Source organism: Talpa occidentalis, unplaced genomic scaffold, assembly GCF_014898055.3.
Source record: "Talpa occidentalis isolate TD23 unplaced genomic scaffold, MPIMG_talOcc4v2.1 talOcc4.9, whole genome shotgun sequence".
NCBI lineage: Eukaryota > Metazoa > Chordata > Mammalia > Eulipotyphla > Talpidae > Talpa > Talpa occidentalis.
The window spans coordinates 56,923,745-56,950,550 of record NW_023605305.1 but is presented as its reverse complement, the minus strand read 5'-3'; the positions used below and the strand labels follow the sequence as shown (position 1 = coordinate 56,950,550).

Sequence of the window (26,806 nt, the reverse complement as noted above, 5' to 3'; positions counted from 1 at the left end):
AAGACAGTCAATTTCCAGGAGGAAGAAGGGGAGCACAAAAGGCAAGGTGCATTTTTTTAATTTTTATTTTTTTATTTCAACATTTATCATTTTTTTAGATAATATTTGTTCCCCCCACCCCCTCAGATTGAGTCCCCCTAGAATTTCCTTCTCCAAGCCACCCATGCACCATCACCACAAAAAAACCCACAAAAACCAAACTGAATCAACATCTATGTATGTCCTAACATTAAAATGTTTCTGAACCCTATCCATCAATAAAAAATGCAATCATAAAAAACAAAAAACAAAACAAAAAAAAACAACTTAGAAGGCAAGGTGCATACCAGCTGAGTTAGACTTTTTTTTTTTTTTTTTTTACTGAGGGAAATTATAGCACCCAGCAAGATGCATTGGTGGACGTCTGCTAATATCTTATTGACCGGAAGTATCTCAGTGGTTATCACTAACTGCAGGGAGGTCTTAAACTAGTTTTCTTTTTCATGTGAATGTGGGAAATTGCTACCACAACATCCAGATTCTGCTATGTTAAGGAAGAAGGTGAGAATAGATATCAGGTAGGCAACCATCACTGTCATTGCAAAGGAAGAGATTTCTCAGCTTTATAAAATCCTATTTGTGGTATTATATCATTAATGTATAATCTGGATATTTGTTAAAATATGATGGCTTAAAATTAGTTGTTATTTTAATGTCCTAGGAGGTAACTTTTAAGTTTTGTGTCAGTTGCCACTTTGATTTGAGACAGTTGACTGATGTGTAAAACTCAAAGTGTATCTTAATAGCCATTGGTGTTAACCTAGTTGTGGGCAAAAAAGTCACCGTTTCCTTCTATAATGAATAATAACATGTAAATGTCAAATTTTGAGAAGTCAGACAGTGACAATATAATCTACTACTCATTCATAAGGTACTGTGATTATTTTTTAAAGTTTGCTTTTATGTATTTTGAACTGTTTCATTATTTAAAAATTTTTAGTAGCTTATACACATAATACCCAGAATCAAATTGGCTGGATTCCAGTATTTCTACTCTGCCAGTCGCATTCAATATATTGACAGACGTATTCTATAATTGAGGGTTTATTCTCCAACTGATAAAGCTTACAAGCTGTTTATCTACTTTGAGAAGGATAATGTATCTTTTCTGGTTAAGTCTTGTCCATTAAAATAGGGTGAGAGAACTATTCTCACCACACTTCAGAGGGATAGTAAAAAGATAAATTAAGTAATGGATGTGAAGTGAATTTTTTTTTTTTAGCTCCTGAAAGAAGGTGTTATATGGATTCTATAAATAGTAGTATTAATGTATAAACAAAATTATGGGTGAGCATTTCCAATAACGAATATTATATCCAGAAGTTTTGAGTGTGGTTCCAAATCCAGTCTTTTTTTCAAAGGAGAGGGTTACAGCAACACATTCTTATGTTCTTGTATTAGAATGTTAAAGGTAAACCACATTGGTAGAGGAAGAGAATATATAAAAGAGTTTCAAAGAGAGGTGATTTATTGAATAATGCATAATAGTAATAGATTTTGCCTAGACATAAAAAGTCTTTTGGGTCTCTTAAGTGGTTAGGGAAATGGGAAAACTCTGATTAAAATATGAATTCTAATTCAAGCCTATGGAAATCCAGTGGTTATGTCTTGAAAATAATGAGCTTCTACCTGACTGGTAAAAGTCTTCAAAACAGATTTTTGTAATATGTACAATAAAGATTTTTGTCATTCCTTTTACCAAAGGTTTTATTCCTTGAAAGATACTTTGAGACAGAGCGTTGTTCCTTATTTCCATGTGAACTGCTATACTTATATGCTGGTCACTAGTAAAAATGAATCACATTCCATGTGATAAGAACTCTTAAATTAGAGCTAGGAGGCAAGATTTATGTCTGAGGTTTGCCACTGATTATCTGGGTTACTGGGGAAGCTATTCAGTGACACTGTGTAAACAAATATCTTTTAGGGCATGTCCTTCTTCCTCCTCCTCTTCAGACATTCTAGACTCAAGATGCTCAAGTTGCCCATTTGAGATCATAGGAGAAAGTCATGTCTTGGTGGGAAGAATACCGGGTTTCCTTCATGTCTGTCTGGTAGTGATGGTTGTTCCATCATGAAACAGGTCTGGAAATGAGTACAAGAAGGGAAGCTTTGTTTCTCTCTGAGCCTTATTCTCTTGGGTGATTTGTTGAAGATAATTGCTTACTTAGGCCATTGGTGGTATATGCTAAAGAGACAGTAGCTATTATTAGAATGGAAGAAAGTTGGCCAGTTAAAGAGTCATGCTTTCCAGATTCCATGTCTCTCTCTGTCTTTCTCCCCATACCTCCCCCACCCCCATCCTCCAAGTGTTTAGAAAATGTTCAGTTGTCTTAGCTGTCATTTGGAAAGTTGAGGAGAAGGACAAGTTTCAGTAAGAGTTTTAGGTGGGAAGAGTGCCCTTTAGCCCAAACCATTGTGCTCACAGCAGTAGGAGCAATAATTAGAGTAGGTAGAATCCCAAGAGAAGATGTGGTGGAGATTGAGGAGCTGTGACCGCCAAACTCCATTAGAGGGTCCAGCTGTCATTTTCAGAATGGAGGCTTTTCCACTGCACACTTTAAAAGTGTGCCTTTCACTTTTGATGGAGAACATGGCAGATTCCTAGAAACCTTGCAGTTTCCTCATCTGGAAAATGAGGGGATTACACCAGAACATAGTTTCACAGCTGTTTTTAATTTCTTCTCTCTAATCTCTTGTTTTGGAAGATTTGTCTATCAAACTTTCTACAATAATATCTTTTAAAATTGATCAGTAGCATATAAAGCAGACCACTAGATCGTCCAACTAACATGAGATAACTAGTGTTATAATTTAGCTTAAAGCAAACAAATTTGATATTTTAATTCATTCAGGAATGCAATATATGTTTAAAAACTTAACAAATTTAAAATTTGTATGGTTTAATATGTCATCTAAAACTAATAGTCCTTTGTAACTTCCGTCATTTCTGATTCCTATTCCCTAGGCCTTTACCTCAAATAGTTTACTATTTTTTCATGATTTGTTTTTGTAGTTACTTCCTGCTATGGATGATGACACACAATCACCTACTTTGTTTCCTTGATTTAGTTTTTAAATTGCTCTGGCTGTAACTCTTACTCACTGCTAAATCCTTTGGCATACTATAATTACATTTCCTTTATTAAAAACTTTCCCCCCATTTTTTACAATTACTTTAGTTATTTTGCACAGCTTCTCACTATTTCACTTATTTATCATTGTTTTGAACTCAGTCTGAGGCCAAACCAAATTGCTGGAGAGACTAAGGTTAATGTCTAGTTGTATGTTCAGAGAAGAGGCAAGTGTGATCTGGTGGACAGCTATGAGTATCTGTAATGTAACATTTTTGTAAATTTCTTTACCTTAATTTTATGTTGGGTCCTCTATTATGTGATTCCCATGTCTCTTTTTTTTTCTCGATTTAGTTTCTTGTTTAGAAGGATGGAATATATCCTCTAATGTCTTCTTAAGAAAGGGTGATTTGAAGGTAAAAGTTTTGAGATTTTTTTTTTTAAATCTGAGAACATTTTTATTCTATTTCACACCTAGCAGATAGTAGACTTCTTGGATGTAGACTTCTTGTTGGAAGTAATGTTTCCTCAACACTTTTATGACATACTTCATTTCTTCTTGCTGACATGGCAGCCATGGAGAAGTCTGATGTTATTCTGAATCTCGATTCTTTAAATGTGAACTTCTTCCCATCCCCCCATCCCTAACTTGAAGGTTTTAACACCATCTTATCCTTGACAATTTGAAAATTCTGGATGATGTGCTTTGGTATAGGTCACTATATGGGGAACCCAAAGAGTCTTTTCTTTCTGGATACTTCTCCGTCAGTTCTGGAAATTATTCTTTTACAGGTATCCCCCACTTCCTATTTACCACTTCACTTTTATGAAAGATCTATACTGGTACCTGTTTATTTTTTATTTTTTAAAGAGGCATGCATTATTTATTTATTTATTTGTTTGTTTATTTATTTGTTTATACAAGCACTGGGTACAGTCAGAAACGCGGGAGGGTGAGAGAATTCACCAGAGCCAGAGCGGGGAGCAGAGCAGGCAGAAAGACCGAAGTACACTGCTAAGGGGAGCAGCGGGCGTGGCAGGAGAGGTCTGCGCGCCATGTGGGACCCTCCTCTGGTGGCCGGGGAGCAGCTGGGGATCGAACCGGTGCCGCAGAGGCCGCGGGGAGCTTCGCAACCCAGAGCTCAACCGCTGCGCCACCGGGGAGGCCCGGTACCTGGTTTATCTCACTGAAAGAAATCCTAAGAGGATTTTTGCTTTTATGAAAAAGGCAAAAAGTGAAGCTAATTTGTTTTGCAGCAGCTGTTCTAGAGGCAGCATGCACCAGAGCTGGCGCTGTCAAGCTGCTTTCCCAGGAGCTTCTCTATACAGACTGTTATTTATCATGTCATTCCTGTTTTTACTATATATTCGTGTTATTTTGGATTGGCTATGTTACTTGATATGATTTGGTGGGTTATTTTTTGGTTCTGGGAATGTTCAAAAATTTTTCCACTTAAGCATTTACACCATTATGGCTTACAAAAGATTTCACAAGAAGACTGCTTTGGGATATCCAGGAAACCTGGATGACTCATTATATCAATTCTAAAATCAATTTCTCCTCACAGCTTATCATCTCAAGGCAGGAAATCAGGATGCCTGTTAAATTGATGATATTTTATAATAGTCATTGGCTGGGTGGCAGTCAGGACATGGTTGTGTGAAAAATATGCTCTTGACACTTTCTTATTTGCAGTGAAAATGGGGGAGCAGCATCAAAGAGAGTTAGATATTATGAAATATTGTAGATTCTTTAATCTGGATATTAGCGCTTTTTCTTTCTATGACTTCTATTGCTATATTCCATCTAATGTGCTTTTCATTATAAGATACACCATTATTTTATCTATCATTAAGAAAAGTATAATTAAACTATTAATAAAATTTTTATTTATTTATTTATTTATTTATTTATTTATTTATTTATTTATTTATTTATACAAGCACTGGGTACAGTCAGAAGTGGGAGGGTGAGAGAATTCACCAGAGCCAGAGCGGGGAGCAGAGCAGGCAGAAGGACTGAGGTACACTGCTGAGGGGAGCAGCGGGCGGCAGGAGAGGTCTGTTGCGCCATGTGGGACCCTCGCAGGCGGCCGGGGATCGAATCGGTGCTGCAGAGGCTGTGGGCAGCTTTGCAACCCAGGGCTCAACCGCTGTGCCACCAGGGGAGGCCCTCAACAATATTTTATTGTTACTTAGAATAATAGTTGTATTCTGATAGAAGGAAATATTTAAACTTAAATATAAAATGTGTATCTCCTATGAATTAACGAAATATAACAAATACAAATAATAAGTGGATGAGTTACTGTCTTCTGAATCCCTCTCGAACTCCATGTTATCCATGCCTCTGTTCATCTGTGCACGACCGATCTGTGTGCCAGGGATAGTGCTGGTCATAGAAGACACTTAGCAGTCACACAGGTTGAACTTGCATTGTGGTTCTGCTCTGGGAATGTTGTTAAAACTGTTTGATTATTCATGGTTTCCATTCCTTTCTCACAAGCCTGTGATTCCTAGGTGTTAAGAGTGTTTTATTATTTCTTGAGCTTTCTTCCAACCAAACCTATACTCATTCTGTAAGTTTCATGAATGTGCAGGTCATGACAACTAGCTCATTATTGCTGCCTATCTGGGAGCAATGTATGATACTATTGATTGTAAGAAGTATCTGATTGCAGAGGTGTAATAATATGGAAATTGTGCATGGGATTTAGATGTTCAAGCATCTAGACTATTCCTCTAAAACATGCTTTTCTTTTAAAATCCAGTCTCCACATCTTACATATTATTGTATATTTTACTTTTGTATAGCTAGATACAAAAGTATCTGTGTGCCTTAATTGTAAAGTAAAGGAGAATTTGAATTTTTTCACCATACAATGGTGAGAGCCCCTGGGAATCCTTTATCTATAAAAACAGTACAAGTGTCAGAATACTCACCTGAGCTTGGAGGTGATTGAGATATAACAAATGCCACATTTATGTTTCAGGCACCTTTTTGCAGTTGCATTAGGGAACCACACCTACATAGTAGTAGGAAACTTTTTTTTCCAAGTGTGCTTCTGTACAGATTCATAGAGTATACATGCTGTTCAATAACTTGATTTATTTACCCAAAATTGATTGAAAAATACAGATTTTTAGAATCTTTATGAGTGCATAGTGTTCTATTGATTAAATGTACTGTGATTTAATTCACTGTCCAATGTTGAATATTAAAGTGCTCCCATTTTAATTTTTGTAATTAAACAATGCTTTTATAAATATTCCCATATTATTTGAGATACAATTTGCTGAGTTAAAGGCTATACTATTTTAGAGGCTTTTTGCCATCAAAAATACCTTGTAGACAGGTTATATCAATTTATACTTTCAGTAACTCTCCAGCAGAGTGGAGCCAAAGAAACATTTTCTGTGACATGTAATCCTATGAGAGAGAAAGGGATGCCCAAGTTGGGAGGGTGTGAACAGGGAAGCTGGAGCAAGACGGTCTTGGTGGAATGAGTAGTTACCGTTTTGGAATCCTGGAAGGTCTAGGGAACTCTGGTTTAAACCCTTTAATCCTCATAGAGAGCCTTTTCATTATCTCCCCTAAATGATTGGATGCCTTCCAGGTACCAGAGATTTTGCTACTTTGGCCATGGTGTCTGTGGGAACCAGAGCACCAATCTACAGACTGTGTGATTGTAACCTAGTCCTGCAGATGATGGCTCGGGGGCAATAAAAAGGGGAGGTGTAAGTGGAACTTTGAATTTGTGGAGAGTAAAGAAGAGTCCACCAAGCAGGCAGAAGAGTACAAACTGATGAAGGCAGACAGGATAAGGCAGAATGAGGGAAGTTTAATGCTAGATAATTGTCCATTTGGGAAAGGGAGGATGTTTGAAATGTGGACTGAGGTCACATTGTGAATATTTCCAGTGCCTTGAATGTGAGCATAAGGAATATGTTATTTATCTTAAGACCAGTGAGGAATCCCTGAGATTTTTACAGTTCTGATATGGTGAAGCTTGCCAAATATCATGTTTTAGGAAATTTAGTAGCATTAGATGGCTCTGGAAATGGATGCAGGTAATATACAAGGTTGTATTCCTACCTGGAGGAATTGTATCCTGCAGTTGATAGACTTGGACCTATTCCATCTGGCTTGTTTATGTTCACAGGGTCACAGAATCAGGTGGATGTTTCCTGTTCAGGATTGTTGTTATTCTCAATTTCCCAGAAAGGGAAGTGGGAAATACAATAACTCAATTTTTGGCAGACAGGTCAGGCCTTTAGAATATGTATAGGTTATAGCAGAAAGTGAAATTGTGTTTGAACATATGATTTGGTATGTACATAGAGACTTAGAATATAAAAATGCAAAATGAACTCAGAAAGTGCATCAAAGAACACAGGATATAGTTGCTGTAAGTTCATCCATTTTGCCAAATGACAGCAAATGTGTAATTTAAATTGGAAAATACTCTCATTAAACCATTGAGATCACTGAAGTTATGTGTTTTTTTTAATTTCATTTGTATATGGACATATCTTTCATACTTGAAATATTAGAGTAAATGAGATCTAAACACTGTCTTCATTGATTGGGAAATTGTCTTAAGTACCTGGTACAGGATATCTTAAAAAGCTTTGACATTTAAGCACTTAGATTTGGATGATTTGTGATTATTTTCATTCAAATTTAAGTTGTATTTTCTGAAATAGCATTTATTATACTTTTAGATAAAATCTGCTTTGGTTTGGCAGTCAGTTACTGAATAAGTAATTTCATCTCTGCTATTACTGCCTGACAAATAGTGATTTTCAGAGTTGGTCATAAAACCTCGTCAATGATAATTTTTTTGAGGCAGAATGGCAAATATCTTCTAATAAATCATGCCTTGTGCTTAGCTCATTTATGAATAGTTACTGCCATGGATCTTTTTGGTACTTGTGAAATGCAGTTAAATTTGTTGTTGAAGAATTCAATTTTTATTCTTTCAGTAACTGAAGCCAAAGGCTGTACTCTCTTTTAGTCTAGAAAAGTCATGGTGACATTCTGAGGCCAAAAGAAAATGCTTGTTGAAAGCTGGTGGGTGGCTGGAGGAGAGACAGTGGATAGCTTTCCTTTCAAATTCAGTTATAGGGCTTCTCCAAGGTGCAGGGTTTATAAATTATGTAGCTTTTCAGTACTCAGAACAGACTTTCTCCTCTAGCAAAGCAATTTTTACTGTTTATTTTAATCTCCTTATCTATATAAACACCTTTTTTTTTTCTTTTTTTGGGGAAGCATATATATATATATATATATATATATATATATATATATATCTGGTTCATTTTTTTTCTTTAAATTTTTTAAATTAATTTTTATATATTTTACATCATTGTTAATTTTTGTACAATATTTGCTTTCTTCTCTCAGGTGTAGTCCCCATAAAATTCCCACCAACAATTCACCTGTGCACCATCACCATAGTCCCATATGCTCTTCCCTCCCCTGTTTTGACCCCTCTCCCTGCAGAATGTCTCTGATTTATAATTTCCTGTTAATTTTGTTTTTTTTTACTTATTATTTTTTCCTAATCCCTTATTTGGTTCCCCTATATTCCTCCTACAAGTGAAGCCATCCAATAATTTTCTTTTTCCTTTGCATGTCTTTCCTTTTTTTTTTTTAAGATTTATTTTATGTATACAAGAAAACTGGGATGTAGGCCAGAGGTATGGGGGGATGAGAAGATTCACCAGAGACAGAGTGGGGAGCAGAACAAGTGGATCCACTGATATACACTGCTGAGGGGAGCAGCAAGTGAGACAGGAAAGCTCTGCTGTACCATGTTGGTTAGCTGTCTAGCCAGAGATCAAACTTATGCTGCAGTGGCTTGATAATGGCCATTGATAGTGCTGAGACTTAACCCTTGCACCACCAGGGAGACCTTCTTATTTCATTGAACATAATCCCTTCTAACTCCATCCATGTTGCTGTGAATGGCATCAGTTTATCTTTTTTTGATTGTTGAATAGTATTTCATTGTGTATATTTACCACATCTTCTTGATCCAGTCATCTATTTTTGGGCATTTGGGTTGTTTCCATATCTTACCTATTTTTTTTTAATAGGTTTTTTTTTTTTTTTAATAGAGGCATGTTTTTTATTTATTTAGTTTGTTTGTTTGTTTATACATGCACTGGGTACAGTCAGAAGCGCGGGAGGGTGAGAGAATTCACCAGAGTCAGAGCGGGGAGCAGAGCAGGCAGAAGGACCGAAGTACACTGCTGAGGGGAGCAGCGGGCGGCAGGAGAGGTCTGCGCGCCATGTGGGACCCTCCTCTGGTGGCCGGGGAGCAGCCGGGGATCGAACCGGCGCTGCAGCCGCGGGCAGCTTTGCAACCCAGCGCTCAACCGCTGCGCCACCTGGGAGGCCCCATATCTTACCTATTGTGTAAATAGTGCTGCAATAAACATAGGGGTGCAGGTATCCTTTTCAATTAATGTTTTTGTATCCTTTGGATAGATTCCTAGGAATGGAAATTCTGGGTCATATGGCAGATCCATTTTTAGTAATTTGAGGGTCCACCACATAGCTTTCCATAGTGCTTGGACCAGTTTGCACTCCCATCAGCCTTGTGGGAGAGTTCCTTTTTCTTCACATCCTCGCCAACATTTGTTGTTTTCTATTTTTTTAATATGTGCCATTCTCATTGGTGTAAGGGGGCATCTCATGTGGTTTTGATTTACATTTCCCTGATTAAAAAGGGATATTGAACATTTTTTCATATACCTGTTGGCTATTTGCATTTCCTCTTTGAAGAAGTGATTTTTTAGTTCTTCTGCCCATTTTTTGACTGGATTTACTTTATTTTTGTTGGGTCATGTGAGCTCTCTCTAGATCTTTGTGATCAGTCCCTTATCAGATCTATGGAGTGCAAAAATTTTCTCCCAATCAGTGGGGTGTCTCTTTGTTTGGGTTAATGTCTCTTTTGCTGTACAGAAGCTTTTTAGTTTGAAGTAATCCCAGTTGTTTATCTTTTCCTTCACTTTCTTTGCTTTGGGTGATGAGTCTTTAAAGCGTTACTGAGATGTATGCCATGTAGTGTTTTGCTTTTATTTTCTACTATATATTTTATGGTTTCAGGTCTTATGTTCAATTCTTTTACGTGCATGGTATGAGGTAGTAGTCTAGTTTCATTCTTTTGCATGTGGCATCCAGCTTTTCCAGTACCATTTATTGAACAAACTGTCCTTGTTCCATTGCATATTCTTTGCTCCTTTGTCAAAGATTTGTTGTCCATGTATGTGTGGCTTTATTTCTGGGTTTTCTATTCAATTCCATTGGTTTGTGTGTCTGATTTTGTTCCAATTCCATGATTTTTAATTATTATGGTTTTTTAGTATAGTTTGAAGTCTGGGAGTGTGATACCTCCATTATCCTTTTTTTTAGTCAGGAGAGCTTTGGATTTCCAAAGCCTAACCTTTTCTAGGTCCTGCTTAAAATACAAATATGTTTGTCCTGAAAAATATTTATTGGGAATTTTATTATGTTGCAGGTGCATAAATTACTTCATTTAATCTTCATAAAAAAGAGAAGTAGATATATTTATTTCCATATTATTATTTTAATTTTTATCAACTTTCCTTTGTACGCTTTATTTAAAGATTCTGCAGAGTACAGCTATAATCATACAGGAGATAATTGGCTAGTTATTTTGCCATGCTAAATACTAAATATCTGGGAATACACTTTGGAACTGTGTACTCAGGATAGGGATTTTACTATTTTTTTTAAGATTTATTTATTTATTTATTTATATAAGCACTGGGTACAGTCAGAAGCGCGGGAGGGTGAGAGAATTCACCAGAGCCAGAGCAGGGAACAGAACAGGCAGACTGACGAAATACACTGCTGAGGGGAGCAGCGGCATGGCAGGAGAGGTCTGCGTGCCATGTGGGACTTCGCTGGCGGCCGGGGATTGAACCAGCACTGGGGAGGCTGTGGGCAGCTTTGCAGCCCAGCGCTCAACCGCTGCACCACCAGGGGAGGCCCAGGATAGGGATTTTAAAGGAAAAGAATTTAAAACTGAGTAAAAACCTGCTCTGAGCTACATTTTCTACTATACCATTTAATGTAATCTTAATTCCATTTGCCATTTAATTCCTTTAATGTAATCCTCATGAAAAGTTTGTAAAGTATTTCCTTTTGTATAGCTTAACAAGCTAAAGCCCAGAGAGCTTACATAATTTTCCCCAGGTCACACAGCCAAGTAAATAGCAAAGCCAGGTTTCCCTGTCTCAGCACCATCTGTCCTTTTCTTCAGCACCATCTGTGCTTTTCTTCAGTGAACTCTCCACTGCCTTGAGGTCAGCCTCCAAAAATCTTTCTAAAGCTCAGTTTTACTCCTTGAACTTTCCTGCTAAAATTTCTCCAGAGGTTTCTTATTCTCTCGGGGTAATCTCTAACCTCCTTATTCTGGTATGCAACTTTATTAATTAATTAACTAATTCATTAATTTGTGCTTTTTAATCTCAGATTTATTTATTAAAGTAACACTGCATTATAACATTATATGAGTTTAAGGTGTGTATGATCAAAATTAACACCTGTGTATACAACTTCAGTTTAACATTGTAAGTCCAGTTCTATCCTGCACGATATAATTGATCCATTTTGCCTGATTTATTCACCTCCCTTTCACCCTCCCTTTTAGTAATCACTAATTGACTTATAGTATCAAAGTTTTTGTTTCATTAAGTTCATTTGTTTCTTTGGTTTCCCTATATACCACATATGAGTGAAATCATGAGGTGTTAGTTTTTCCCCATGTGACTTAATTTGGAAACTGAGAGGTTCAGAGAACCTCAGCAGTACATTCAAGATCACACAAAGCTGGGATTCAAACCTAGGTCCAGCTGGGCTCTAAAGCATATGCACTTACTTAATATATTGCCTTGTAAATCTTTGTCTTTTAGGATTATGCTTTAAAAATACTTTTTTAATGGTTTTTTTTTTTTTTTTTTTTTGCTGTTGAATAATTTTGCTGGTACCACCTTTTCACGTAAATGCAGTAAGAGTTAATATGGAGGGACTATTATAAGCTGTTAGCACTCTGCTGAATGATTTGCCTACTTTGGGTTTTTTTTTTAAGATTTATTTATTTATACAATAGCTGGGGTACAGGCCAGAGGTGCGGGAGGGTGAGAGGATTCACCAGAGACAGAGCGGGGAGCAGAACAGGCAGACAGGCTATCTTTCTGGCTGGTGGGGGGACTCAAACCCGTGCTGCAGAGGCTGAAGACAGCTCCACAGCGCTGCGCTCAACTTGCTGCGCCACTGGGGAGGCCTACTTTGGGTTTTTTAAAAGTCAACACCATTGACATTTTTGGCCAGATAATTTCCTGTTGTTTAGGGAGGAGGCCTGTCCTGTGCCATCTAGGGTATTTAGAAGCATTCCTTGCTCCTTCCAACTAGATCCCAATAGCACTTCTTACCTCCCGAGCTGTGATTATCAAGTATGTCTGCAGACATTGTCAAATATCCTTTGGAGGGAGGGAATCATTTGTGGCTGAGTGCTACAGGTTTATATGACCTCACCTGAGAGCACCTGGTGAGGCTCGTACCCTTAGGATCTCCAAGTCACACAGGAGGAATAACTTGATCAGGTTCACATGGCAGGGAAGTGGCTTCATTAGGACTCAAAGTGAAAGCTTACACATGACTTTGGACTAATTTTTTTGCTATATTTCGTGGACTATGTTGTGTTTTCAGACTTAACTTGGGAGATTTGGAAGGCTTGGTCTGTGTCAGATTTTTATTAATTTGCCCCAAAGGCATCTAGAAAAGTAGTTAATACTCCAGAGTGCTGTGACAGATATTCATAATTCATTAAAGTAAATATATTTTAAATAAAACAGCTTTAGTGCAGTAATTAAGAATCAAGTGTTTGGAATCAGATACCTCGTAGGGTTTAATCTCATTCCTGCCATTTATTATTGTTTGTGGGAATTTTTTTGACCCCTTCTAGCTTTGGTTTCCTCATATGTTTAAGACTAATAATTCCTTCTGTGGATATTATCAGGAATTAATATCATGTAGCATAGTACATGATCCAAATATAACATAATTCAGTAGCTACCAGTAATACAAATAATCATAATATTTATGATAAAATGGTTTGGCATTAATTTAAAAAGAAACCTGCACTCCTATATTTATTGCAGCACTATTTTCAATAGCCAAGATATGGAAAGAACCTAAATACCCCAAAACAGACGACTGGATCAAAAAGTTGTGATATATATACACAGTGGAATACTACTCAGCAATCAAAAAGATAAACTCATGCCATTTGCAGCAACATGGATGGAGCTGTAAGGGATTATGCTCAGTGAAATATATCAGAAGGCAAAGGAAAAATATTGTATGGTTTCACTTATTGGAGGAATATAGGGAAACTGAACAGAGGGTCAGAGAAAACAAAGACAAAACTAGCAGGCAAATTATAGATCCAAGACATATCGCAGGGGAAGGACAGGAAGGAGGTCAAAAGAGGGAGGGAAGAGCACAAGGGACTGTGGTGACAGTTCACCGGTGAGGTGGTGATCGGAGATTTATGGGCATTACACTACAGGGGAGAAATCAAATATTGTACAAAATTGAATAATGATATTGTACAAAAGTGAAAATAAAGAAAATGGTTTGGATTTCCTCTTTATATTATGAGATCATCACATATGCTTATATTCCAATCAATTTAGGAAAAGATACCTTCTTTTGTCTACCTAAAACAACTTGAGAGATGTTATTTCATTAATATCAGCTTAAAAATTGCATGAAGCAAGTGTAACATACAGAAGGGAAAAGAAGAAAGCAGAGGAAAACATAAAATTGAAAAAGACAAAAAAACAGGACACCTTATTATCTGGACTAAACTACTGGATTATTTAGGTATTTTTGAAGAAGTTAGTTTAGTTCATTTCATTCCAGTAAAGAATTAATAATCCTTTTTGGTGGCTCAAAGGGAAATCTTTTTTTTCCATTATTTTTTTAATTTTTATATTCCCCATACAATTATAACCCCCTGATTTTGACCCTAATCCCTCCTTTCCCCGCACCCCTGCCCCCCAAAGTGTGTCTCTGGTTCATAGTTGTTTGTAGATTTTGATTTTTTTCTTTCTTATAGTTATTCTTTTTCCTGGTCCCTTATTTAGGTTTTCTAGATTCCTGTTATGAGTGAGACCATCTGGTATTTTTCTTTTTCTTTCTGGCTTATTTCGCTGAGCATGATCCCTTCCAGCTCCATCCATGTTGCTGCAAATTGCATGTGTTTATCTTTTTTGAATGCTGAGTAATATTCCATGATGTGTATGTGCCACATCTTCTTGATCTAGTCATCTATTTTTGGGCATTTGGGTAGTTTCCAAAGCTTAGCTATTGTAAATAGTGCTGCTATAAACATAGGGCTGCAGGTGCTCCTTGGAATTAATGTTTCTGTGCCCTTTGGGTAAATACCTAGGAGTGGAATTGCTGGATCATATGGAAGCACTATCTTTAGTAGGCTGAGGAATCTCCACACAGCTCTCCATAGTGGTTGGACCAGTTTGCACTCCCACCAGCAGTGCAGGAGAGTTCCTTTCTCTCCACATCCTCGCCAACATTTGTTGTTAGCTGCTAGTTTTTTTAATATGTGCCATTCTCACTCGTGTAAGATGGTATCTCATGGTAGTTTAGATTTGCATTTCCCTGATTGCAAGTGAAGTTGAACATTTTTTCATATACCTGGTGGCCATTTGTATTTCCTCTTCAGAGAAGTTTCTTTTTAGCTCTTCTGCCCATTTTTTGACTGGATTATTTTCTTTGTTTTTGTTGCGTCTCATCAGCTCTTTGTAGATTTTTGTGATCAGTCCTTTATCATTAGTGTTGTGTGCAAAAATGTTCTCCCAGTCGATGGGTTTCTCTTTGTTTTGGTTATTGTCTCTTTTGCTGTGCAGAAGCTCTTTAATTTGATGTAGTCCCAGCTGTTTATCTTTGCCTTCACTATCACTGCTTTGGGTGATGCGTCTGTAAAGATGTCTTTGAGGCGCATGTCATGTAGTGTTTCGCCTCTATTTCCTTCTATATATTTTATGGTTTCAGGTCTTATTCTAGTTCTTTAATCCATTTTGAGTTGGTTTTTGTGCATGGTGTGAGGTTGTAGTCAAGCTTCATTCTTTTGCAAGTAGCGACCCATTTTTAAAAGGAAATCTTTTTGGCCCCAAGAACAGTTGAATTAACTCATTCCTCATCTCAGCTCTCAGCCTTCTGCTGACTTGGCATCTTCTGCTTCCTTCCCAAGGTTTGACCTTTTGCTTCATTTCCTCTAACTCATTTTTTGGTTCCTGCTCTTGGCTTTCAGCTTCTGCTCAGAGATTTCCTTGTCTAGTTCCCAGGTCCTCTTTTTAGTAAGATTCAGTTATCCCACCTCACTCCTCTCTGCCCTGCTACATCTGAGTTGCTTATGACTGCTTAGAGGCAGCATTTCTCACCTGCTGCTCCCCCTACCTCCATTCAGTGTTGACAGATTCCTTCTGAATACAATTGGCCATAATCATTTTGGTTTTAACTATGTGTTGGTGGCATTAGTAAAATAAAATGCTGTGATGCAAATTCGTTGCTTTTAGACTCTTGAATACCTTTTGGTGTTTGCAGTGCCTCTCATTTTTTCCCCCTTCATTTTTGGGCACAGTTTGGAAGTGGTCCTATTTGTAGGGAATACTGAAATATAGGGAAGCTGTTCTTGGTTCTAGGAACCACATGGCTAGCCTAGAGACCAAGGGGGTAAATATGTCATCCTCTGTACAAAAGGATATATAGAGACATACTGGTTGGGAAGTTTTATTCTAAAGTTCTCCAGGAAAATACAAACAATAACAGTGGAGGAACTTGGGAGACAGTGTGAAACCTTAAACCTTCTCTAGCCTCTTCATTTTTTATTAAACCATTAGATGCTTTCTGAAAGATCCAGCCAGCCATGGAAAAGCTCCCTGAGGAATAGCAAGACTTAGGGCACTTGAGTTTCTGTAGGTGAGGAAAGAGGCAAATCCCTCTTAAAACACTGCGGGAGAGAATTAGACCTGGAAGGAATTTGGGAGCAGGGAGGGAGTTAGTATGCTATTGAGGGAATCAATAATAGGTATTGAGGGTTTGGAGTATTGGCTACCAAACTTAAAAGGAATGAGTCACTCATTTTATATTCACTTTGAAGTGACTTGAATGTATTTGATGGGGTAGCAGTTAGAAATACATTTAACTTTGTGGCAAAAGATGCTGTCTATATTGCCAATTATGTCAGGTCACTATACTTACCTTTTAGATGTGAGGGATGTGAGCAGGAGAAAGAACTCAACATTAATATTTAAGTTACTATTTTAATTAGTTGGGGTGATAGTATTGCCAGCCACTGAAATATGGAGCAAGAAAAAGGAGCAATTTTGGATGGGGATATGATGTGTTGAATTTTGATATCCCAAGTTGAGATATGTGTATAATATGAGATGCCCACTATCTGGAAAGTACTTGGAAATGGTTTTGGAACTGCCAAGAAAGAGCTATGTCAGAGAAACCAGATAAAGAGCAAACAATGTAGAGATCCATGGTTGGTTGTTTTTTTTTTTTTTTTTTTTTTTTTGGTTTGGGGGGAAAGGTCCATGGAAATTATGTGAAAACTGTATGAAAAATTTGTACTAGTTTTTTTTTTTTTTTTTTTAAGAAGAGGGTCCTCGGTGGTTTCAAAGACTCATATCATAGTCAATTGAGAACTGAAGGAAAAATTGGTAGGAATTATCGATTTTAAAGTAAAAAGAGGAGGAAAAAAATCAAAATCAAAGAAAACTTTAGACTCCTCCATCTTTTCCCCCACCCCCAAACACAGACACACCCTTACCCCTTTGTAATACAAGAATATTAAAGGGAATTATTTTGGGCAAATATATGATTAAAATATTGAGTTTGAATTGGGAGAGAATTTTGGAAAATAGTGTTTCTGATAGGCAGTTATGGTTGCGACAAAGGAAAATCAGTGAAAGTTTTGGATATAAATTTGTTAGTTTTCAGCATCCCAGAGATATTAGAAACTGTGGGTATGTTTGAGCCTTAGGCAAGGTTTGAAACAACGCAAAAAAATCTTTTTTTAAAGATTTATTTATTTATGCATATGGGCAATACCCAGAGGAGAGAACCGGGTGAACAGAAGTACTGGGGCATACCAGGCACTTAACAGCAAATTCAATCTTGAATTGACTAAAGAACCCTGCTTGCCAAAGCCTTGCTTGAGGCTTAGTTGATTGAAGCAGCTCAAGAGACATGTCATCACTTTCCCCCTTTAGTTTGTGAGATTAGTAGTCTTTAAATCTTTTTACTCCCCTATCCTTACACTAAATTTATTTAAGGTATACTGTAAAATCATTTGTATGTGCATATATATTGTGTGTATATGATGTAGACAATACATTACAAAAGACATTTAAGAAATGAAATCAATTGTTAAAAGATGAGATTAATATATAGTCCTTTAAGTAATGGGTTTGTTGTACACCTTGTGCAATTTTTTTTAAAGATTTATTTATTTATGCATACAAGAGCTGGGGTACAGGCCAGAGATGCCAGGGGTGAGAGGATTCACCAGAAACAGAGTGGGGAATAGAACAGGCAGATTGACCCAAGTACACTGCTGAGGGAAGCAGCGGCAAGTCAGAAGAGGTCTGCTGCACCATGTGGGTTGCTCCCTGGCTGGCCAGGGATCGATCTCGTACTGCAGAGGCTGAGGATTGCTTTATAGTGCAGTGCTTAACCCCTTGAGCCACCAGGGAGGCCCCACTTGTGCAATTTTTAAAAGCAACTTTATTGAACTATTGTTTATGTGCAACAAATCACACTCATTTAAATTCTATAATTTGGTTTAAGTAAAATTTCTGTAAATTTAAGTTTATTTAAAAAGCCGCTTTTTGAAAAAAAGTCCATTGAGACACCAAATTTGTAATTGAATTTTGCTCAATAAAATTGTAAGTTAAAATTGTAAGTTATTAAAGTGAGAAAAACATTTGATGATATGCATATGACAAAGATATTCCTTATTAAATAAAATGCACTTGTATGTCAATAATAAAAATACTAATTCCCTCAAAGAAAAGTAGGCCAAGGACATAAAAGCAATTAATGACATAACATTTATACATGACTTATGTAACAAAGGGGCCCTATTCCCCTGCCTCATTTTTCCTTTTTTTTTTTTTTTTTTTGGTGGGACCCTCGCCGGCGGCCAGGGAACCAACTGGCGCTGCAGAGGCTGCGGGGCAGACTTGCAGCCCAGCGCTCAACCGCTGCACCAGGGGAGGCCCTGCCTCATTTTTCTTTATAGGGAGACTTCAGCTAGAGTAAAACCTTGACCAATTTTCTTATTCCCACTCTGTCCTAAGTGGGGATGATTTAGTTATCTGATTTTGAAATGGTGAGAAAAACAGCACATACACATGCATGTTGATTTAGCTTTTTCTTCGTTTCCTTTGGATGCTCCTTTGTTCCTTATAGTAACAATGTTGGAAGAACTTGGTATGTCCAATTGTTATCTAAAGTTGATATTCTTTTCTGGTCAGCCTGAATATTAAGAAAGTTATTATTATTATTATTATTTTGGTGAGTGTGGTTCCTGCTTCAATTTTTAGGTCCTTATTAGTGTACAGCAAGAGAGAGAGAGAGAGAGAGAGAGAGTGTGTGTATGTTTCTATGTGAATGCAGGGAGAGAGAAAGGAGAGACGGGGGTGGTGGTATGGAATATAGTAGAAAGTGTGACTAATTTTCCAAACCCTGACAGCTAATAAACACTTGAAAGTATATTCATTCACTATGGAGAAAATATATTCTCCATAGTAATCAAAGGGATGAAACTTAAATCAAGAGGGTACCGTTTTTCTGTTACCAATTTTTTAAAAAAGCTTTTCAATGAACTTTATTGAACTGTAATTTACACACATTAAGTTGCACCATTTAAAGGATACAGTTTGATGAGTTTTGATAAATGTATTTCATTGTGTAACCACCATCATAATCACCTTCACTCCCATGCCATTCTGAGGTAAAGAGAACCATTCATCTTCTTTGTGTTGTCTGGTTTTAGGTGGCATTTCCCAGAATTTTGTGTAACTGGAATCATACAGCATATATTCTTTTGTGTCTGGCTTCTCTCATTCATCATGCCTTTGAGATTCATCCATTTTATAGAAAGCATCAATAGTTTATTAGTTTTCATTGCTGAATGATACTTCATTACACCGAATATAGCAAGCCAATTGTTGCAGAAAGATAGTCAGTATTGAAAAGTTTGTAGTAAAAGGATCTTTTCAACTGTGGATAGAAATTTAAATTAGTATAATTTTTAAAAAAAAAGACAAATAATCAATTTGTATCAGTAACCATAAAATATACATAATTCCATTTTTTAGAATAAAGTCTAAGGTAGTAATAAAAGATTTTTCACAAACATAGGTAAGCAAAATTGTTAAAGCATTATTTATAATGGGAAAAATGGCAGTTGACTTAATGTCTAATATAAGAATGTTGTATTCCTTATGATTAGAACTCTAAAAAGCATTTTTTGAAGAGCATTTAGTGAATTGGGAAAGTGCATATCATCTAGCATAAATTAGGTAAAAGCAAGATAAAATAACACATGTGATTTAATTCCAGTTTGTAAACTGCTTCTCTCAATGAAATACATTTTGTAAAAAGCATTTTGATAAAATTATAATTAAAAATAATTTTGTAACAAAAGAAAAACATTTATAAACATATGCACAAAATAAATATCAAGTGAGATTGTTTTGCTTTCTGCATTTGCAGCTGAAGTCCAACCTGAGAACAAAGGTTCTTTATAGTCACAGAGATAACTGTCTTTGGGGGAGTTCAGTGTTTGGGAAGAGTCCCAGTGAAAGGCATTATCAAGATGCCTGCAATATGGAAGGTAGCTTCAGCTGGTGTGTTGTTACTAGTCAGAAAAGCAATAACCAGGAAGTAGTCAGGGAGAGGATTTCAGTCTCTTCCAGTTAAATTAAGAGTGTTTTACACCTTGTATCTTACTGTCTTCAGAGGGTTAGCCTTTGGGAGGAAGGAAGTGGGTGTAAGGGTGCCTCACATTTCTTTCACAACTTTTACAACAATCTAGCTTTCCATGGTGAAGGGGGAATAGAAGAGCTTTAAATTCAGTTTAAGGTTGAAATTTTTAAACAAAAGGACTAAGCCTTATGAAATATTTGGTGTGACTAAAAATATAGTTCTAATAATTGACTAATGTCAGCTATGTATGTGTGTGTCAGAATGTATGTGGTTTTGAGGAGTCTTAACTCATTGGGATGAGCACATGAATTGGTTTAATTTTTTTTCAGCTGTGATTTGTCAAACTCTAGCCTCTTTTTGTGATTTTTAACTCTCACTGACATGTTGGCCACAATATATATATAAATTTGCTTTAAATAGAGAATTACATTGAATTTGTACTTACATGAATGAGCAAAGAAGCAGAGAAGAATATATACTAAAATAAATAATAGTTATACTTTTGGTAGTATAGTTATTCTTTGTCTTCTCATATTTAGTCTTCCTTGTATTTTCAACAACAAATAGAAATAATTTACAATTTTGCTATAATATGTTTTATAAAAATGTCTTCTGCAAACTATAGCTGAAGGTGATTTTTGTTGTGTTACTTGATTTGCATGAGACTCCACATAGTACTGTCATCCTTAAAAGATTAAAACCCCAGGGAAATGTTTTGTAGATAAACTTGTAAGATTTCTTTTTGGGCCTCCCTGGTGGCGCAGCGGTTGAGCGCTGGGTTGCGAAGCTGCCTGCAGCCTCTGCAGCGCCAGTTCGATCCCCAGCTGATCCCCGGCTGCTCCCTGGCCACCTGAGGAGGGTCCCACATGGCGTGCAGACCTCTCCTGCTTCCCGCTGCTCCCCTCAGCAGTGTACTTCAGTCCTTCTGCCTGCTCTGCTCTCCGTGCTGGCTCTGGTGAATTCTCTCACCCTCCCGCGCTTCTGACTGTATGTACCCAGTGCTTGTATGTATAAATAAATCTTTTTTTTTTTTTAAAAAAGATTTCTTTTGTCAGATAAAAATATAAGACCTCTTTTGCTTTATTTACCAGAAAACATCGCTAGCCTCATGACTTAAGTGACCCTGCCACTGAGTCTGCTCTCGTCATAGCTCTATGCTGCTCTATACTCTTACCTCTTCCACCCTCAGCACTACCTTCTGGGAAATGTTTCTCGAATGCAAATCTGACTGTGATTATATCCTTGCTTAAAATTCTTCAATTGCTTCCTGTGTCATAAAATAAAATTCTAAGATTGACACACTCAGCACTCCCATCTTCCGACTCTGCCCAAATGCTTTCCACCAATAAGTGTTTTGGATCTTTCCTATATGTATCACCCTATTCTTAAACTTTATTAGATGACTTGTAATTTTTGTAGAGTGTTGTAATCTTTTTGTTTTTACTTTGTTTCTCATGCTATTTCTTTTTCCCTTATATTTCTGAGATAGTCTCTTTCTTTAGGGAAGCATTCTACTTTTCCTTGAATGAACTTAGTTTCCAGGACATTCTTTTCCTGTCTTAAGTTCTCAGGAGCATATGTACAGAATTGTAGTTTCTTGGCTTGTGTGTATTCCCTATAAATATTGGGGAATTATCAAAGGCCAGAACCATGTTTTTCTTAACTAAGAACTTGTTATATAATAGGTGCTTAATACTCATTTGTGTAAAAGCTAAGAATTTTGCATACTTTTAAAATTCCCCTTAATAAACCTATGAGGTAGATGCTATTATACAGATAAAGAAATTGAAATCTCGAGTTGTGTATTTGTTGCATGTTTTCTTAACGTCTGTCCCTACCTCTGGACTATAAGCTCAGTGAAGTCAGGGATAGTATTGGTCAAAATAGACTAGGCTATTATGCAATAATAAAACACTCCAATGTTTCAGTGGCTTCCGTAATAAACATAGTTTGTTTTTAAACTCACAACATGTTCTTTGTGGGTTGAATGTTGTTATGCTACTGCTAGATTTCACTTTCACAGAATAACCTTCATCTGGGAAATTGTCAGTTGTCACAGTAGAAGGAAAAGACACATGATGGGTTTGAACTTCTGTTGATGTTTCATTGGGCAAAGTGAATCCCATGACCACTCCTAAGTACAAAAGGGTAGGTATATATACCCCCAATACCACAGAAAGGGAAATTTAGATATCTGACAGACATTAACACCATTTACTACAGGGAACCTAATTTCCTTTTTTTCGCCACTGCTTATTCAGCACCTGTTACTGTGCTTGGTTCATTGTACCTCTCAATATTTGGTGACTGAATGATTGAAGGTCACAAATGTAGTAGGTATGCCAGAGCTGTGATTTGATTAGTCCACAAAGTCCATTCTGAATGATTTTGCTGTTGGTATTAGTCTTAGGTACGCACTAATATCCATAGCTCTAATAAACATCTACGTTTTCTCTTGTATTTTATTTTGTTTTTAATTATTCTATAAATTTCAGGAGAGATTTGTTGTGACAATTAAAGAAGCTAGCTTAAGAATGATCCCAGAAGTAGAAAAAGATTAGAAATGTGAAGTTTCAGAGAAGTCAAGGAAAAGAATTTAGAGGGAAGATTGGGGGTGTCAACCATAGCAAGAGACTGATTAGGAAACATGACTGTAAGATTTAGTTAGAGGGTGGTTTCCTTTATAAGTGGCATATAGAGAAACCAAACAAAGGATCAGAGAAAGACAAACTTTAAAATGGACTCTTGAAAGTTGGCCATAGATCTGAGGTATTCAGGAGGAGAGGAGCTTTGGTGGTGGGAAAACTATGGTGACTACACCTGAGGGGAGAATCCTATATTGTGAGAGAAAAAAAAAAAAAAAAAGGATGTAAAATAGTGATACGTCATTTAAAAAAAAAAAAAGATTTGTTTATAAAAGATCTTTGCTGTCAGATACTTCAGTGAAACCAAGGGGCAAAAATTAAATATTTCAGATTTGATCAAAGTTTAAAAGATAGAAGGGATATCTGTCTTTTATATTCTGAAATACAATTGGGGGTGGGAGTACAGCCAAGGTCCCATATTTGAGTGATAGCACAGTTTTCTGCCTGCAGTATATTTTGGTAGACTAGTTCTCTGTTTTCTCAGAGACATGGAAGAAAATGAAGAATGAATTCTATCTTGAGGAACTACATTAGTCTCCTTGAATGATTGAAACTAATCTCAGTAAAATTGCTTCAGAAAGAAAGTGGAACTTCAGATGTAGTAAGTTAGATAGGCACTTTTGGAAACTCTAGTATTCTTATTTTATGGTTAAAGTAAAATATGATCAGATTCATTAAAGCATTGCTTTCCTACTTATGAGATTAGATTGTATGTGATCAAAAGTGTATATCAGCATAAAAAATAATCACTAGGGGCAAACAAATCACTGTAAGTAGGCATCTAGAGGCAGAGTAAGAACACAGGTTTTAAGTAGGGCTGTTTAAAATAATTTTTTAACCCCTTGGATTTAGGTTTTAACTCAGTCTTTATTCCTTGAGAACAGTGAGATCATGGAGAAATAAATCTAGCTCTTTAATTTCTATTTTCTTTATCTACAAAGTGGGAATAATAAACAATAATGCATATAGAATATCGACTGTCAGTGATAGTTCCAGTATGCTAAGTGAAATAACAGCAGTGATGCTTTCTCACTCATCCACTTTTAGTTCTCAGAAAAGAGCAGTGTAAGTGGAGTTGGAAAAAGGAAATCTGTACTGATTTACTTGTATTCACTACCTGATACCTCTGTATGGCAGGCTTAGTAGTGATGCATGGAGATCTCTAGCTGGGGGAAAGTTCTTTCCCCAGAACCTCATAATCCATTTAGCTCCTTGGAAGCTTAATAAAGAATTTCATGTACCCTGACAATAATTTGCAAACCTTCTAGCTTTTGTGAATCTGCTAAGAGATAAGTATAGGGCAGGAGATGAGTCCTTGGACTCCAGTGACAACTCCAACCTCAACACAGCTTGGTCAGGCAAAGAGAATGCATCTCATGCTGCCCCAGGAAAGCGTCAAGGAATGTGTCATTTATAAACAGCAGCTTTTTTATTCTAACTTAAATTTGTAGGAGAGTAATTGCCATAGCAACGACCGTCCCTTCCAATGCAGATAAGTACAAGGATAACCCTTGGTAGAAAGATCAGAGGAGGGAGGTTCTAATCCTGCTGTGATTTACTAAAAAGCTCTAATTTTAAAACAATTTTTTAACTGTTCTAAATTGTTTATTAGGTAAGAATTTTACAAACATTACTTATTAGCGGTAACGGTGGAGCTGGAGAGTATTGCGCCTTCTCCAAGCTGCACGGCGAGAACCACCAATAGTGTGGTGGAACTTGTGGCCCTTTCCAAGACCACGGCTCTTGCGGCCTGCGGATGTTAGCCCCCGCATCTCCCTGTGCTTGTGGACTGGTTTAGTGATCCATTGGGTGTCAGGGTTTCTTCTGATAGCTTTATGGAATGGATCGATGAGGATAAACTCAAAAAATTTGTACGTGGAATCTTCACCAACCCAGTAAGAATTCAGGACTCTCAGAGCTCCACAGTGGCGTCCAGCTCTTCAGCAACAGATTGAAGGCTTCTAGAAAACTTCAGCTGATTAACACCATGGTGGACAGGCTTGCCATAGGTTGCACCCTTTGGAATTGGACGTTTGCGGCCACCACGGTGCACAAGAATCCGATATATGACATAACCTTGCTTGGCTTTGTATCCCAGTTTTCTCGCTTTATCCTGCCTGGTGGGGCGGGGTGCCCTGTGGAGGGCTGACAGCTGGCCATACAGCCAGCAGCGCACCCTGAAAATAAAGCGCATCACATCGGACTGCTTCTTCCTCCATAGTTCCTGGATGTATTTGTAAGCGCCCATTTTGGCTTATCTGATGGCTGCTGCCAGATGGAAAGGAAAGAGCCCTTTACCTTAAAACAATTTAACAAATTCTTTTGCCATTTTTTTTTCTAGAACATAGCATAGATTCTATATGCTAGTTCTTGGGAATAGAAGCTACCTCTTACCTATTTTCTCCAGCCTCCATTTTTATTTATTTTTTTTGAAGATTTACTTTCTTTTTATTTAGGCATAAAAGAGCAGGGTGTAGGTCAGAGGTGTGATGAGCAGGGTGTGTGTGTGTGAGAGGATTCACCAGAGACAGAATGGGGAGCAGAACAGTTGGGTCTATTGAAATACACTGCTGAGGGGAGCAGTGGGTGAGACAGGAGGTCTGCTGCACCATGTGGGTTAGCTCTGGCAGGGGCTAGAACTCTGCCACAATGACCTGGAACTAGCTTGATAGTGCTGAGCCTTTAACCCCTGTGCCACCAGAGAGGGCCCCAGACCTCTTCTTTAGACAGATTAAAGTTGTCATTTTGGTAAAAATTAACTGAAAAAAATGAACTGTTATACCCAGTTACTTTCAACAAGTTGTCTTTGTTTTTGTATCTTAAATCTATCTTACTCATCGTTCTTCCTAATCCAGTTATCCTACTAAATTCCTTATTTAGTGGTACCCGTTTCTCTTTCTTGAAACAGCAGCTCAAAATCGAGTGTCATTTTACACTCACTATCCCACAACCTAAAGCTGTTGATAGCCTGCCAGTTTTGCCTTCCCAGTCCAGTGGTTCTCATTCCTGGCATATTTGAAAGTCATCTGTGGAACCTTTTAAAATGCCAGTCCTGAAAACCCATCACTGAGTATGTTGGGGTGTAAGTGTGTTTTTTACGGTGAGAATTTCATGGATATTGAAGAATGAATACATTTAAAATATAAAATAAGGTATAAATACAAGAAAATAACTTTGTTTAGCTATCGCCTCATTCAAAACCACCAGGAAATAACCACTAGAGCTGAAGTCTGTTTACTTGTGGCCTATCATTTCCATCTCCCTCCCATCAAGAGTAATTTCTATTCTGAATGTTATATTTTTCTTTCCCTTGCATTTCATTATACTTTTATAATACATAGGTGCCTTCTTAAACAATAAATGGTCAAATTTCTTTTGTTTAACATATGTAAAGTTGTTATACTGTATACAATATGTTTTCTTGCCTTTTAAAATTCTCCATTATGATTTTGAGATTCATCCATGCTGGTGCCAACTGCTGTGGCCCATTTGTTAGTGAAATATTTCACTAAATAAACAATTTATTTATTCACCCTCCTGTGGATGGATATTTACAATTATTGTTTGCCAGGTGCACATGTTAAATACCTTCCCTAGGGCATATACCCAGGCATGGAATTACCATACTGTATATTCACACTTACATTTTCAACTTTGCAAGATGATGCCAAAACTTTTCATCATAGTGGTTTGAGTTTGCTTCATATGAGTTTGCTTCTACCACCATGTATCAGAAAATCAGAATTTGTGTCAACATATTAATAAATGTGTTTTCACTTATTTTGTGAAGAATTTGATTTTGATTTTCACTTTGGAGAATATAAAAGTGGTATCTCATATTGATTTTCACGTGCATTTTCCTAATAACTAATGAAGCAGAGCATTTTTTCTGATGTGTATCTACAATTCTTGCTTCCTTTTCTGCAGAATTTGTCTTTTTTTTTTTTTGCTGTGCATCTGTACTTTTTTTTTTTTTTTTCCACAGG

At 37.0% G+C, this 26,806-nt stretch overlaps 2 protein-coding genes across 5 annotated transcripts in view; one reads left to right on the top strand and one right to left on the bottom strand.

Annotated features, from left to right (window-relative positions):
- PDE4B (phosphodiesterase 4B) overlaps positions 1 to 26,806 on the top strand; it is a 582,343-nt gene that overhangs the window by 95,359 nt on the left and 460,178 nt on the right. The gene's annotated exons all lie outside the window — the stretch shown is intronic.
- Positions 24,422 to 25,109, bottom strand: LOC119235077 (60S ribosomal protein L15-like). Its single transcript, XM_037498122.2, is given in 2 exon segments — positions 24,422 to 24,756; positions 24,759 to 25,109. Coding segments are annotated over 2 exon segments (609 nt in total). The 5' UTR covers positions 25,069 to 25,109; the 3' UTR covers positions 24,422 to 24,457.